A 16,887-nucleotide genomic window follows, 5' to 3' on the forward strand; every position below is an offset into this window, starting at 1 on the left:
CAGAGTTGAGATTGCTGGGAGAGGTATCCAGGGGATGTAGTCAGGAAGCCAATGGTCTAACTGCCGATTGCCGGCTTCCTGACTGTCTAATCCCAGCAAGGTACAAATGACAGGCGTCGAAATACCTACTACACCCGCAGGGCCGTAGAGAGCGCCACCAGGCCCTGGTAAAGAGTGGGAGTGGCCTAATCGCGGTAGGCGTGGCCACGCCCCCTTGAAGAAGAAAAAAAATATATTTTTGCTGCGCCGCGCTCCGGGGAGGGGGCGGTGTGAGCCCCTCAGCCCGGCGCAAAGCCAGAGAGGGGCGCGATCGGTGTGATCGCGCCCCCCCTCAGGCAGAGGAGAATGCTGTGGCTGCTGCTGGAGGAAAGGAGGGGGGGCGGTGCCGGACCAGGGCCCCCACCGGCCCATCTGGAAGCCCAGGCCCGGGTAAAGTATACCCGCTCCCCCCCCCTCCCGGCACCCGTGTACACCCGTATCCAGCGTTGGAAAGAGATAAAGTGGAGATGTTTCCCACAGCAGGCAATCAGCTTTTAACTGTTACTGTTATTTATCTAGCACAGACTATAAAATGACAGTTAATTTTCTTTGTTGTTGCTCCGGGCAACTAACCTTTTTTATCTCCCTGCAAGGCTTGATACACCTCCCCCGAAAATGAGAGATAATGTAGGAGTGGAATTTGTGGTCCATTGCAGGATAGGACATATCTCCATCTCCATTTTATAGAAATGTGTGTTTTGAAAACGGACTAAGTGAAATCATTCAGATTCATTCCGAAATTTACTTTAATTCACATAATAATACCAAACCATAATTGATAAGTCATCTTGGTGTTCTTCAGCTGCATGTGGCTTCATTCAGGAATATATCTACTACTCTGCTTTGTGTTGAGTAACTGTTTGTATAACTAGTACATTGTGCAACTGATCATTCTCTTAATAGCAACTAACAGATTCTCACTTTATTTTACAGCATATGAATTTTAAAATCCAGTTCTCAGTCAAGGAAAAAAGCTTAAACTCTATACTTTCCCTTGACAGGTACGAAGTCACGAAGACTTAGAATAATATATGTCTCAAAAAAAAAAAGTTTTCTTCATTCTTTAGCAAGAAAAGCAATTACAAATGTTACTGACGTCAGGAAAAATATAGCAACTGCCAGCTGAGATCCTTCCCAACCACTAGGCATATCCGGGAGGCAGGTAGAGACCTCCTGATTACTACATATTAAAAAAATACATATTTTTCTGTAAAATAAAGTACTTAGGGTTAGAAACAGGGTTTCAAAGAGGGTTTGGAAAATCTTAACTAGATGCAATATGATCCCTAACCTAACCCCAAACCTCCATGCCTGCCATCCCCATATTTGAAAAGTTCCAAACACTACCCTGAATCCAACCTGATCCCTAATACCACTTTCAGACAGAAAATGGCAAAAAACCCAACTTTTACCCGGCATTTTGCATGCCAGGTTTTTTGCCATTTTCTGTGTTTCCCCTTTCACACAGGAAAATTAAAATTCCGAGTAATTCACTTCTACCCGGTAATTTTCTAAACAACCTTTGTTTTTTCCCTGTGTGAAATGGTCAACCAGGGACTTAATTCCCGGGTCTACGATCCTGCAAAAAAACAGGGTCGGAGACCCGGAAATTTAGTCCCGGGATGACCCTTCCACACAAGGAAAAATCCCGGGATGATTAGCAAATTACCGGGTACAAGTGAATTACCCGGGATTTTAATTTTCAGTGTGAAAGGGGTATAAGTGATACGTTGAGTCTAATCCAAATATAGGTACATGCATGGTCATATGGTCATAATACAGGGCATCCTAGTTTTCATGTAACAGTTGTGTGTTCATAGAATATGCCTATACAATAGATATCTACACACAAATGGAGGTGTCGCCAATTAACGCGACCTGCCGGCACTGGAGATCTAGAATTCAATGGTTCATAACGGGTTTGTTTATACTTGATATAAAACCAGAAAGACACCTGGTGCTAATTGAAATAATCACTTATTTGCCTGCTTCTTTCAACTAACGAGAGAGTACTCAACCCTAAAGGCCCCCATACATCAGAGATTGATTGCAGCAATCGTGCAATTTGCAATCGATTGTGTGTAAAAATATTTCCCTTTTTCAATCGATTGTGGCATCTCTGCAATCTGCAATCGACTGAAAAAGGGAAAGATTTTTATACACAATCGATTGCAAATTGCACGATTGCTGCAATCAATCTCTGATGTATGGGGGCCTTAAGACAGAAAGACACAACAGAAATAGAAAGCGCTGGCAAACAGTTTTTGTCCACAAAAAAAGATTTATTAATCTATTCTAAAATATTTATTTGCATAAAAAACACCAGCTAGTTATATATATTCTGTAATATGCCATTGCTAACTTTTACAATTGCTAGTTCGCGCAAGCGTATTGTGATGAATACGCATGTGCAGTGCAAATTAATCGACCGATTGTGTGCGTATACGTAACTGCGTCCCTTGTTTATTCAAGCCCACAGTTCTCTGATTAAAAAGCACCTACAGAACCCTCTATGTTGGTACAATATATGCTACTGTTGGAACTAATTTTTGGTTTTATTCTAAAAAGGTGCTAATCACTAAGAACCGCAGTGTGAATTTAGGGCCTGGTTCAGGTTTATTCGCAAAGCTGCGTTCACACACACCCCACTTGCTGCGAAAATATGGTAATGAATGCAATCACATGGCAACCGCAGCTCTATATCAAGACACTCACCACTGTATAAAGCTGCCCACTTCCCATGACATGCATCCGCAAGTCAGTGAAAGCATCGGTAACATCGAGTAACATCGGAACCATCCGCACAGTTGTGGTTGACCTGACCCTACCGCACAAACTGCTAAACTTCCTGTCGCCATCTAGACTTCTGCCAGCGTATGCTATTGCAGGGGCTTAATTATGCATGCACCTGTAACGGCGTTTAAAAGCCTAGGAATGCCTGCATTTCTCTGACCACCCCCCGTCACCACCCTGAAATGGTCACTTCCTGTCAATCACTGTGTGAAGACTCTGTGTGCTCACTGCATCGCTTCCCGATTGTAGTGGCCGGTTCGCTCACTCGCACTGCGTCTTATACAGAATGCAAACACCGGCTGGCTGCGTGCGAACGCAACCTTGCGATCCAACCTGAATCAGGCCCTTAGTTCTTAGGTGCTGCTTCATACAACACAATTATTGGATGTTGTGACATATTATATACTGCTTAAGCTAACAAAGTTATCGCAAATTAGGGTGCTTGCACTAATAGTTACTAGCTGCATATTATATTAAGCTTGAAAGTTTGTAGCTGATTTTCTCATGGTCGATTATGGAAATATGTGTATTATATCACATATGGGGGTGAATTGACTAAGAATCGTGTCTGGTCGAGTTTTGCCGATTACAAACACGATTAGCCTTGCTGAAACTTGGGTCTTTTTAGACTTTTTAAACACTCAATTTACCAAGAATCTTGTTTTGGTTAGATCGTGTTTTCCGATGGTGTATCTGAACGAGATTTCTCACCCAAGTTTGCAGTGTCTGACTGCACCTAAACACTCCCGAACAAATGTATGTGTTGCCACGTTCTTCAGTTAGCGGCCGCTGATTAGCTGGGGGCTCCAGCTACTGACGAGGGGTCTCATGTCATTAGTTGGGTAGCGTGGTATGTGGCAACACATACATCGCTACAGGGGTGTCAGGTTGTTATTTTAATAACACCCGTGGATGCTACGGAGACAAATGCAATTTTTTCCCCCCTATTTTTAAACCAGGACTAGCTCAGCAGCCCAGTGCTGGTTCCTAAAATACGGGGGAGCGCTACTCATTTCCCCCCCGTATTTTTAGGAACCAGGACTGGCTGAGTATCCTGGGGCTGGTTATGTTTTTTTGGGGGGGGACCCTACATCATTTTTTAAAAAAAAATTAACACTTCAAACTATCTGTAGATGCTGAAAAATACACAGATCACACTGATCTGTGAATTTTTCAGCATAAACACTCAGCTCAGGAGGTGGTCTATTTAAAACTTTTATTTAGGTCCGAGTTTGCTACAATTCAGTGGAGTTACTAGGGTAGGGCCACCTGGGCTCGTGCCCTAGGCGCCATGGGACTGGTGGCGCAGGGGGGGCCCTCTGCCGGCCACGGTACAGGCCCCAGAGGTTCGCCCTAGTCAGTCAGTATAGAGCAGACCACAGAGAGTGTGATCCGCACTACACAGTTACACACACATCACCGCCGGCGCTTGGGTAGTACACTCATACTACCCGGCGACGATGTGTGTGTTGCAGCAGCCAGTGAGAGTCAGACAGACTCTCATTGGCTGCTGCGCCCACTACCAGAGCTGGGTTAGAGCTCACTCATGAGCTCCGCCTTCCGGTTCCTGCAGTGAGTGATGGGAGAGATGTCAAGACGTCTCTCCCATAGTACTACAGTGGGCATTGCAAGAGGGGCACTACTACTGGGGGCATTAAGGTGCATATGAAATGGAAAGGAATGTTCCCAGAGTGACGAGAAAGGGGTGTGTGTCATGTTGATAGAATGTCCCTTCTATGCCCAGCCCAACACTCCAGTCTTGGAGTGTGGAAAGCATCAACGCTAAAAATTGGTCAAACCCCCGAAAATGCCGTCCTCAGGAGTTTGACCACATTTTCCATATGCACCAAGCTCCAGAAAGCTTGGATCCAATAGCATCGCCATCTATAGAAGGCGTTGCCTAATAGAAGCCTATGGGCTTCTTTTTGGGACACTTCCCTTCCGGGGTCCCCCGCGAATTGCGCATGCTCTGGCCGACGGCCAATATGTGATGCTTGATGCATCCCGCCCAGGGAATGGTAAGTGTCAGACGCCGGCAGGCCTACAGTTGCGCATATGCATGCATTTGTTTTCTGTCAATGCTAAGAGCAAAATCACAGCCCAGAGTGTATATACCTTGGGCAGTCAGTACAGTATGCGCTACTAGTAGTTTCTAATACTCCAGACTACATATATTCACCATCAGCAGACCCTTTACAAATGTTTTACTAAAAAATGCCTTTACAAGATAGCTATATTTGTTTGTCTAGTATAGTTTATCAAAGTTTTCTTATTTTCAAAATTTTGCTATTTGTTTTTTCAAAAACAGCCTTCAGCAACTAGAGCCTGCCCCCTCCCCCCCATGTCATTATTTAACAGACCTCATAAGATACAGCACTAGTAATACCTTCCTCGCTGGATATCTGAAAGAGTATGATATTTGTCAAATGATGCGCTAGAGGGGGAAAGCCATAGACAGCAAAGAGAGTATACTCTGTACTAAAGAACCTATTTAACCAATTACTCTTTCTACACAAGTTGGATATACTGTATGATAAGCAAAAAAGTTGGCTTATCACTGTCAAAATCATCCAGACAATATTGATATTATTTGGCAAAACCACCCTCAAGTGTTTTGGTTTGGTTTTGGATTTCTTTATTGTTAAAAACAGCTAAAATAATCTAACTTGGACATGTGTTTGTTCCTATAGTATAATTAACATTAATTTCCAGTCAGTTCTAATAAATTTTGACCACCTGAAATCACGCGAGAGACTTAAATGGAATCCAAAATACGTGAGATCTGAATTTTAGAACAGTGTTCTGAACTTGGAAAGAAGACCTGAGTCAGACCACCCCAAAGTGATCCGAGCCCGGACTCGGTTCGACTTGAGCAAAACCAAACCGGTCTTCTCTATATTATACTGGCATTTTGAAATATTATTCTGAATTTAATTTGCCTTCCTGGACACCCACAATGCAGTTTATTGTGTTGAGTGGAAGCTATTTTATTTGGTAATCGGCATGTACAAACACTTAATTCATTTTAAGAATTGTTCCTGTATATTTTGCTTTTATGAGGTCATCATGCTCTAGCAGTCTTGTTCGGGCCAGTAGCCCACCTACTGGCTCCTATATTATTTATACAATTAATTATTATTTGCCTTGGTACATGGGCATTAGTTCATACCAGGAGCCTGGAGGCGAGATAGTAGTTGATGCCCCCTTCTGCTCGCATGTACTACCAACACTCCAGTCCCAGTAGCATTCACACACACTCCCCCAAACCCACATTCACTGCCAACACCCCAGCAGTGCCCAGACACACGCTCTCTTCCCCCTGCATTCATTACCAACACCTCAGCAGCACCCAGACACACATTCTCCTACACCTGTAATTACTTCCAACACCCCAGCAGCTCCTCCTACTGCATTCACTACTGACACCCTAAGAGCACCCAGACATACTCTCTCCCCTGCTTTCACTGCCAACACCCTAGCAGAACCCACACACTCTCCCTCCCTGCATTCACCGCCATGCCAACACAGCAGCAGCAGCAACCAGACACACACTTCTCCACGAACTTCCAACACCCTAGCAAACAAATACTATGTACCTCTTGCTGATCAGGGTTTTCCGTTCTTGCTATTTGCTGCTCCCACTGAAGCAGCAGAGGGAGCAGGTCCCGCATGTGTTAGGGGAAATGCCATGCCCTTTTATGTACATTGGCGGGGTTCCTTGCTGGAGATCCATCCAGAGACCCAATTCCAGGGTGTGGACTTGGGATAGGGAGGACTGTGGCTCCCTACTTATTTCTGCGCATAAAGCAGAACCTGAAGCAATGGAGGAGGTCAGTGTGCCTCCTTCAGGGCTGGCATCCGGAGGCAACTTCCATTGCCTCCTGAATTTACGCCCCTGCCTAAGTAACCAAAGCCCGGAGGTTGACCTTAGGGATGGGGGGGACTCCATTCTTGTCATCATCCACCTATATTTTACTATCAGCCTAGGTTTAGGGCTGGTTATCAATTTGGAGGAGACTCCCACATCAATTTTTTTTTTACATTTTTATATTTTTTCGCTTATCACAAGCCTAAACAGATCCTATTAATCTGCACCGGATTTTAAACCATGCCAAAAGTGCAATGATTTTTCAACAGTGTTGTAGCAGGATAGGGGTTTTAAAACCAAGCAGATCAACATCAGGTTCTGTTTAGATGATCAAACCAACCTTTAGTAAATTCTGTATTTTAGCTGTAGAACCCGCTGTCAATCAATAGATTGACGATGGCCCTTGTCAGTTTCAGAACCCCTTGCAAACTGCTGCTTAGTAAATCTTGCCCTAAGTGTTCCAAAGTGCATTTACCATATACACAATCCTTGTGCAGAGTGCTATTCAAAGACTTTTTACACCATGGGTTTTATCGTGTACCATAAGACTTGCCAAATCTATGTGGCATGACGTGAATATTCAGACTCCTTCCCAAACAATTCAATGCAGAAAAGTCTACCAAAGTGAGAAAAGGAATGCAACACGCTAGGAGGACCACACAGGGCACCGGTGCAAAATCAAGGTGATTTGCGCTTAGCTATACAAACAGCTACCCTTTCACCACCTGCAGCTTTTGTATGTGTCCCAAAAAGGTTTTTTAACTCGCCCAAAGCAAGGAATTGCCTCCTTTAAGTAGTTCAAATGACAGGTTTGGACACCCAAGAACATTTTACTATTTGTGGACATGTACCACCTTAATTAGCAATCACCCATACAAATCTTGTGTGGGCATACACAGCTGATATCTTCATGAACATGTTGATCATATATAAATTGCTGCAAAAGCAGAATCATCCTCATCATTTGTCTAACATAAGCATAGCACTCAGACTACGCCAATCCTTTCATTGGACATTTAAACACTCCTTTACTGGAACATGCACATGACTGTGACCTCCCTCCTCCCAACTAAATCAACAAAAATAGTGACAGATCCACTGCAATATAATAAGACTGACACTGCCAACCAATTACAGTGAAGTACTCAGACACCTACATTTCTGTGCATTAAGTACATTGCGTACATGCTTGTCTGTTTTAGTCAGGCAATGACTGGGAACACATTTAAAAAACACCCCACAGGATGGCTACTTAAGTTTAACAGTAACCATTCCAAACATTGTACAGTAATGACTCAGGTAAAGAACTTCCTATGTTAGTCTGGTAATTAGCATTAACTGATGTCGCAAATCATAAATGATTCTCTTGTTTTTGTTTCGTTTTTTTACAGTATAATTAGACTATAGGGGCATACACACTAGACGATTCGCTTCATGAGCGATATCGTCTAGTGTGTCCCCAGCAGGGGTGTGCTCAGTGTCGTTAATGACATTGAGCACAAACACTGAACAAAATCGTTCAGTGCCAGGCAACCTCCCTAATTACCGAACATGCAACAACCTGACAATATCGTCAGGTTGGCCTGCACGTTCAGTGCATACACACTTGCCGATATTCTGGAGGACTGAACAGTCGTTCGCTATATCGGCCAATTTGAATGAAAAAACGATGAACGATAACGACCAATGATGCGTGCTCCCGCAGGTCGTTGGTCTTTGTCGTTCATACCCCGAACATGCAGGCCAACCTGACGATATTGTCAGGATGTTGCACGTTCGGGAATGAGGGAGGGAGCACGGCACTGAACGATATCGTTCATGATATTGTTCAGTGTATGTGCTCGATGTCATTAATGACATTGAGCACACCCCTGCCGTGTGTGACCTACCAGAAGATATATACTCCCTATATTGTGACCACAAAAATAAAGTGTATCAGCAACTCCATACCTCCCAACCATCCTGATTCAGCAGGATAGTGATGCTTTTTGTGCACTGTCCTGCTGTCCCACTGGCAGTCAGGAGATTGGGGCACACTCTGCAATGCAGAGCAGCTTTGCCAGTGAAGCTGAATGGATGTGCGCTGTATACATTTAATGCCAGAAGGCAACTGGGGGCAGCCCAGCAGTTTCCGGAGTGCTAGACTCGCCTCCAGTGTGACTTGAAACAAGGGAATGGCATGCGGTTACACCCCCGAAATGGCATACTTCAGGTGGCGTGGCCTAGCAGGAACGAGGACTCACACCCTTTTTTATGCGTACAGTCCCAATTTCGAATTCAGCAATGTTGAAAGGTATACAACTCCATTATGAAGTTATAAAAAAATTATACGCATTTTTAATAACTACGCTACTGAGTATCAACTACAGATGACTGGAAAATTGTACTTGCTGGAAAATTGAACGGATGGATTTGCAAATCTTATTCACTTCCTCCTGCAGTCTTCACCTTACTAACTTCCAAATTAAGCCTTTCCACTTTCCTGCTTTCTCATGTAGTCTATACCTTAATCACTGCAGTCTACAGGCTAAATTTACCAAGCAGCGTGTTTGGTGTCATTGGAACCCGCCGGGAACCGCAGCAGATTGACAGCAGTTTTCATGTCAATTGCTAGCATTCAGTAATTGTAAATAGTTTTGATGTCTAAACATAATCCGCGATCTATCCCCGCCAGATTAGAAATGACAAATCGCTTAGTTTTCTATTGAAACCACTCTGTATTAGAAGCTATCCTATTCATATTAATTTAATGGTACTTTTATAAAAATAACATTGAATTGGCATAGAAGCAGACCACAAATTCATATATATTTGAGCTATTCTTAATGAAATTCAGAGGTGGATGCAGGGAAAGTGCCCAGGGGGTTTTGCCTCTGCACATGACTTACGATATTTTCCATCAGGAGACGCAGATCGAAATTGCATGGAGTTCCATGCAATTTCAATGGGGGTTTCTGGGTGGTAACAGTCGCAGGCACCTGCCATCTACACCTTACTCACATTCTCCTGCAGCCTTCACCTTACTCACTTCCACCTGCTGTTTATACAGTATTCACTCCCACCTGCAGTCTTCACCATATTCACTCCACATGAAGTCTTCACTTTATTCACTTCTACCTGCAGTGTACACTTTATTCACTTTTACCTGCAGCCTTCACTTTACTCACTTCCATCTGCTGTCATCACCTAAAGGGCCCCCGTACATCAGGCGGCCATTTCTCCGAATCCCCGATCCAACCGGAACTGACGATTCGCCGGTCGGAAATGCTGATCAGTGGACATTGATGATCGCTGAACCGTCGTGCAATCAGCAGAAATTTGTCATGTTAAAAATCACCGATTTGCCATTCTCAATCATATTTTGGTTGGGATCGGCAAATCAGGGAATTCCAACATATCTAGGTATCAGGAAATTGCAACAATTCATCATTGATATATTGGGACCTTTACTCACTTCCTCCAGCAGTCAACGCCATTTTAACTTCTACATGAAGTCTTCACTTTATTCACTTCCGCCTGCAGTGTATACCTTAAGGCCCCCATACACCAGGCGACGTGTTGTCCACACTGATCCGCCGGTCGGAAATGCCAACTGGCGGCCATTGATGTTCTATAATCCGTCGGAGGAACAGTGAAATTATACACAGATTTCACAGATTTGCACATCGCGATCATATTTTAATCGTGATCGGAAAATCTGTGAAATCTAACATATTGGATTTCACCGATTCTGCAACTCTGCATCTGGGGATCGCAGCAATCTATCGCTGGTGTAAGGGGTCCATTATACACTTTCACTTGCAGCCTTCACCTTATTTACTTCCACCTGCAGTATACACCTTATTAAATTTCACCTGCACCCTTCAACTTACTCACTTTCTCCAGGAGTGTACACCATTTTCACTTCCACAGGAATTACTTCCACTTGCAGTATACACTTAGGCCCTCATTCAGAGTCGCTCGCTAGCGGCCGTACGCTCGTTCCGAGCGATGTTCGCACATCTGCGCATGCGTATGGTTTTTAGTACGCATGCGCGAACCAGTCAGTGCGGCCGAAAATCGTTTGTATGCTATATAGCGAGTGCCTGCTATTTTGAGTGACCGAATGAGGCGTATGTGGGTGGTAACAGGAGAAGGTGCTTGAAAACGGGGGAGTGGAATTCGAATGCAGGCGTGCTTAAAGGTCAAAACGGGCGTTTTAAGGGAGTGCATAATTAATCCAGCAGCGTCATTGACCTCGTCACTTGGTTTTTTTTAACTCAGAACTGCTCGCAAAATAGCGGTTGAAAAAACCAACCACAAGAATAGCGAGCAGTTCATACGCTGTACGATGTACTCGATTAATCTAATAAATAGCAGACATGACGTATGGTGCGAGCGGCCAGGGGGCGTTTTTATCAAATAAACGAGCGTATGTTTTGCTCGCTCGTTCAGACTTAGAGGTGTGAACAGACTGCAATTTGCGAACTGATCATTTGAATAGCCACCCCTTGTTTTTGAACGAACGACCGCAAATAGCGAACGGCTCTGAATCAGGCCCTTAATTCACTCTCACATGCAGCCTTCACCTCACTTCCACCTGCAGTGCACACCTCATTCACTATTACCTGTAGTGTACGCCTTATTCACTTTCACCTGCAGCCTTCACCTTACTCACTTACACCTGCAGTGTAAATCTTATTCACTTTCACCTGCAGCCTTCACCTTACTCACTTTCTCCAGGAGTGTACACCATTTTCACTTCCATACGATTTCTTCATTGTATTCACTTTCACCTGCAGTCTACAGCAGGGGTATTCAAAAAGCGACCCTCCAGCTGTTGTGGTACTACACATTCCAGCAACCCCTGTCACAGTTTTGCTATTAGAGCATGCTAAAACTGTGGCAGGGCATGCTGGAATGTGTAGTTCCACAACAGCTGGAGGATCACATGTTGAATACTCCTGGTCTACAGCTTACTCATTTGCACCTGCAGTCTTCACTTTACTCAATGTCATATTCAATGCACACCCTATGCACTTTCACCTTCTGTCAATACCCTATTCACTCCCACCTGCAGTCTACACTTTATTCACTTCCACCTGCAGTCTACACTTTATTCACTTCCACCAGCAGTCTACACTTTATTCACTTCTACTTCTTGTTCACTTTCACTTCCACCCGCAGTCTTCACCTTTAGTAACTTTGTCACTACCATAGGCAGTCTACTGTACACCTTATTCACTTCCACCTACAGCAGAGATTCCCAACTTCATTCCTGAGGGACCACTAACAATGCATGTTTTACAGATCTCCCCAGTATCACAATTGAAATAATTAGCTGTTGATCTTTTACACCATGTCAGCCAGTAATGACTACACCTGTGCTCCAACTAGGAGCAGAGCCGGATTTAGACCTCATGGGGCCCTAAGCAAGATACCTTTTTTGGGGCCCCCCTCCCCCAAGCAATCCATAGCACTATACTTTCATTCCAAAATCATGTTGCTGTACAGGACCCTGGTGCGCCACGGCCTTGAAACGTCAGCTATGTATGTATAAATACACTTGATTTTTGCTAAGCTTTTCAGAGTTTGGCCCCACTGAATGCCCCCTCTATAGCTCTCACTGCCAGTCCTTATCACACTGACTCACTGCCCTCTCACAGCGATCACTCATTCAGCACACTGACCTTCATCCCAACTCACTTGTTTCCCCCCATAGCACATCGACCCCCCAATGCACACACTGACCCAGTTACTGCCCACTTCACAGCACTACATACTACCCCCTTCACTGCCCCCTCACAGAACCATGTATTATCCCCTCACAGAACTAAATACTACCCCATTCACTTCCTGTCTCACAGCACAGAACCCCTCTCCCCTCACAGCACAAAAGCCCTGTCACCTCAGAGCACAGAACCCACTCAGCACAGACCCTCTCCCCTCACGCACAAACCCCTCTCAGCACCCCTCTCCCTTCACTCTCTACTTACAGCACAGACCCCTTTTACCTCTGAGCACCCCTCTCTACTCACAGCACAGACCGCTCTCCCCTCTCAGCACAAACCCCCTCTCCCCTCAAAGCAGATCGCCCCTCTCAGCAAAGATCCCCACTCTGCCCTTTCAGCACAGACCCCTCTCAGCACAGACCCCCCCCCTCTGCCATCACAGAACAGACCCCCCCTTTGCCCTCACAGCACAGACCCCTCCTCTGCCCTCACAGCACAGACCCCACTCCCATCTCCTCACAGCACCTTTCTCCCATCCTCCCGCCAAACATATCTGCCAGGAACACTTGTATTTGTGCCGCGGACCTGCATGGCTCCTCGAGTGGCTCATCCTCTGCCTCCCAGACAGTATAATTGTGATATGATGTGATGACATCATGTCTTATAACTGAGCAGGGCCAAGCCTCCTGAATACGCAGGGAGAGGGGGTCCAAGTGAGTTACTCACCGGCGCTCTACACATAATGATAGAGCCGGGCCGGCCCAGGCCTGCAACCTTGCCTCCTCCTCCCCCGTGCTGCTGCTATCAGACTCATAGCTACATTAAGACTTTAGAGGGCCTGGGGCACTTAAGGCAGGGGGGCCCTAAAGTCTAAAATGAAAATCATAGTTTCATCAATCACTAGAGAGAGAATTACCGTATATAGAAGGGCAGCCCGGCATACTGTTTCTTTTCCAGAGTACCAAACTTCACACATTGGCTGGGATGTACTAAATGGGAAAATGCAGTAAAACACCATAAACGGGGGTATAACCACATTTTCTTTATGTACTAAGCACCTCGTCCCAGAGGGTAACGCCACCATATGTTCTTCGGCACTAACACTGTGTAGTGGCTAACGTTGCTCAGGTGGCCTCCTCTCAGACAGTATATGTATACATATATATGCAGGCCCACTGAGAGCGGCGGCGGGCCCGGGTAATAGGGGGCGTAGCCACACCCCCTTCCTGAAAAAAAAAAAAAAGATTTGCGCGCTGCGCGCTGGGGAGGGGGGTGCTCTGGGCCCCCTCAGCCCTGCTCAAAGCCAGGGGGCGCGATTAGTGTGATCGCTCCCCCCCAATGGCTTAGGAGACTGCTGTGGCTGCTGCTCAGCAGCCACGAGCAGTCTCCACTGCAGCTCAGCACACGCTGTGTGCTGGGCTGCTGTGAGGGAGGGGGAGCAGCGCCGGACACGGGCCCCCACCGGGCCCCTCAGGAAGCCTGGGCCCCGGTAATCTGTACCCGCTCCCCCCCCTCTCGGCGCCCCTGTATATATGTATATACACACACACATATATATATACTAGGGGTGTGCACCGGTCACTTTTCGTGTTTTGTGTTTTGGTTTTGGATCTGGATCTTTCTTCGTGTTTTGGATCTGGATTGGTTTTGCCAAAACCACCCTTCCGTGTTTTGGGTTCTGGGTTTTGTGTTTTGGATCTGTATTTTTTTTAAAAAAAGCATAAAAACAGCTAAAATCACAGAATTTGTAGGTTTTTCTGCTCCTATGCTATTATTAACCTCAATAACCTTAATTACCACTCATTTCCAGTCTATTCTGAACACCTCACACATCACAATAGTGTTTTTATGTCCAAAAGGTTGCTTCGAGGTAGCTGGATGACTATGCTAAGCGACACGAGTGGGCGGCACAAACACGTGACCCATCTAGGCGTGATACTGCAGTGGCAGACAGGATGGCAGTTTGAAAAACTAGGCCCCAAACTGTACATAATGCAAAGAAAAAAAAGAGGTGCAAGATGGAATTGTCCTTGGGCCCTCCCACCCACCCTTATGTTGTATAAACAGGACATGTACACTTTAACAAACCAATCATTTCAGCGCCAGGGTCTGCCACACAACTGTGGCTGAAATGATTGGTTCGTTTGGGCCCCCACAAAACAAGCTGGCAATTAATCTGTCCCTGCACAAACTGGCTCTACGGAGGCAAGATGTCATCCTCATCCTCCTCATCCACCGATTCCTCACCCTCTTCAGTGTGTACATCCTCATCCTCACAGAGTATTAATTCGTCCCCGCTGGAACCACAGGTCCCTCTGTACGTTCTGGAGGCTGGTCTCCCTGGAAGAGTTGATAATTAATTTTATGAACATCATCTTCTCCACATTTTGTGGAAGCAACCTCCTACGCCTTTCACTGACAAGGTTCCCGGCTGCACTAAACACTCATTCGGAGTACACACTGGAGGGGGGGCAACTCAGGTAAAATAGAGCCAGTTTGTACAGGGACCTCCAAATTGCTTCTTTTTCCTGCCAGTACAGGTACGGACTGTTTGACATGCCTACTTGGATGCTGTCACCGATGTAATCCTTTAACAGACAGACGCACGCTTGTCGCTGCTGCTTTGAGGATGCAAGTGCGGCTACATAGCACACAAGTCACAAACACATTAAAAAAATAGTTTTTTATTTTTTGGAGCACTTTGAGAGTTACACCACCCTTTAACAGACAGACGCACGCTTGTTGCTGCTGCTTTGAGGATGCAAGTGCGGCTACAGCCCACACAATTCACAAAGAGAAAAAAGAAGAAGAATATTTTTATTGTTTGTGTAGCACACTTTGAGGGTGTCACCACCCTTTAACAGACAGACGCACGCTTGTCACTGCTGCTTTGAGGATGCAAGTGCGGCTACATAGCACACAAGTCACAAACACATTAAAAAAATAGTTTTTTATTTTTTGGAGCACTTTGAGAGTTACACCACCCTTTAACAGACAGACGCACGCTTGTTGCTGCTGCTTTGAGGATGCAAGTGTGGCTACAGCCCACACAATTCACAAAGACAGAAAAAAAAAGAACAATATTTTAATTGTTTGTGTAGCACACTTTGAGGGTGTCACCACCCTTTAACAGACAGACGCACGCTTGTCGCTGCTGCTTTAAGGATGCAGGTGCGGCTACAGCCCACACATTTCACAAAGAGAAAAAAAAAGAACAATATTTGAATTGTTTGTGTAGCACACTTTGAGGGTGTCACCGCCCTTTAACAGACAGATGCACGCTTGTCGCTGCTGCTTTAAGGATGCAGGTGCGGCTACAGCCCACACATTTCACAAAGACAGAAAAAAAAAGAACAATATTTTAATTGTTTGTGTAGCACACTTTGAGGGTGTCACCGCCCTTTAACAGACAGACGCACGCTTGTCGCTGCTGCTTTAAGGATGCAGGTGCGGCTACAGCCCACACATTTCACAAAGAGAAAAAAAAAGAACAATATTTGAATTGTTTGTGTAGCACACTTTGAGGGTGTCACCGCCCTTTAACAGACAGACGCACGCTTGTCGCTGCTGCTTTAAGGATGCAGGTGCGGCTACAGCCCACACATTTCACAAAGACAGAAAAAAAAAGAACAATATTTTAATTGTTTGTGTAGCACACTTTGAGGGTGTCACCACCCTGTAACAGACAGACGCACGCTTATCGCTGCTGCTTTAAGGATGCATGTGCGGCTACAGCCCACACATTTCACAAAGACAGAAAAAGAACAATATTTTAATTGTTTGTGTAGCACACTTTGAGGGTGTCACCACCCTTTAACAGACAGACACACGCTTGTCGCTGCTGCTTTATGGATGCAGGTGCGGCTACAGCCCACACATTTCACAAAGACAGAAAAAAAAAGAACAATATTTTAATTGTTTGTGTAGCACACTTTGAGGGTGTCACCACCCTTTAACAGACAGACGCATGCTTGTCGCTGCTGCTTTGAGGATGCAGGTGGAATCTAGACGGGATTTGGAACCGGGGACACACTACCTCCATCAATTGTCTAAATCCCACTGCACTAATGGCGGATACCGGACGCACGTCTAACACCAACTTAGCAGTCAAGGCCTCAGTTATACGTTTTGCTTCAGGATGACTGCTGTCGTACTTCATCCTCATCGCTAGGGACTGTGGAGGGTCAATTGTTTAGTAAAAGTAGTGATGTTCCTACTTCCTCTCTGGGATGATGAACAACTCCCAGCAGCAGCAATAGCACTAGGAGGAAGTGGTTCTTGATCTTTCCCTATTTTATTTTTATCGGAGAAAGTTTGGTCCTCCATTTATGTTATAATGATATATACGTGCGGCTAAAGCGCACACAAACACAGAAAATATTTTATTTTTTTTGCTGGAGAGTAGTGCACTTTGTGGGTTACACCACCCTTTAAGAATGAGCCAGCCGGCTCTTTACTTATGGGACACAGGCGCAC

The 16,887-nt window shown here is 45.3% G+C and overlaps 1 protein-coding gene across 3 annotated transcripts in view; it reads left to right on the top strand.

Moving 5' to 3' along the window:
• BPIFB6 (BPI fold containing family B member 6) overlaps positions 1–16,887 on the top strand; it is an 80,630-nt gene that overhangs the window by 33,895 nt on the left and 29,848 nt on the right. For all 3 annotated transcript variants that reach the window (XM_088480779.1, XM_088480780.1, XM_088480781.1), the window contains one exon: positions 973–1,040. In XM_088480779.1, coding sequence (XP_088336905.1) covers positions 973–1,040 — 68 coding nt within the window. The remainder of the gene's footprint in view (positions 1–972; positions 1,041–16,887) is intronic.

Source organism: Taudactylus pleione, unplaced genomic scaffold, assembly GCF_031769625.1.
Source record: "Taudactylus pleione unplaced genomic scaffold, aTauple2 ptg000256l, whole genome shotgun sequence".
Lineage (NCBI taxonomy): Eukaryota > Metazoa > Chordata > Amphibia > Anura > Myobatrachidae > Taudactylus > Taudactylus pleione.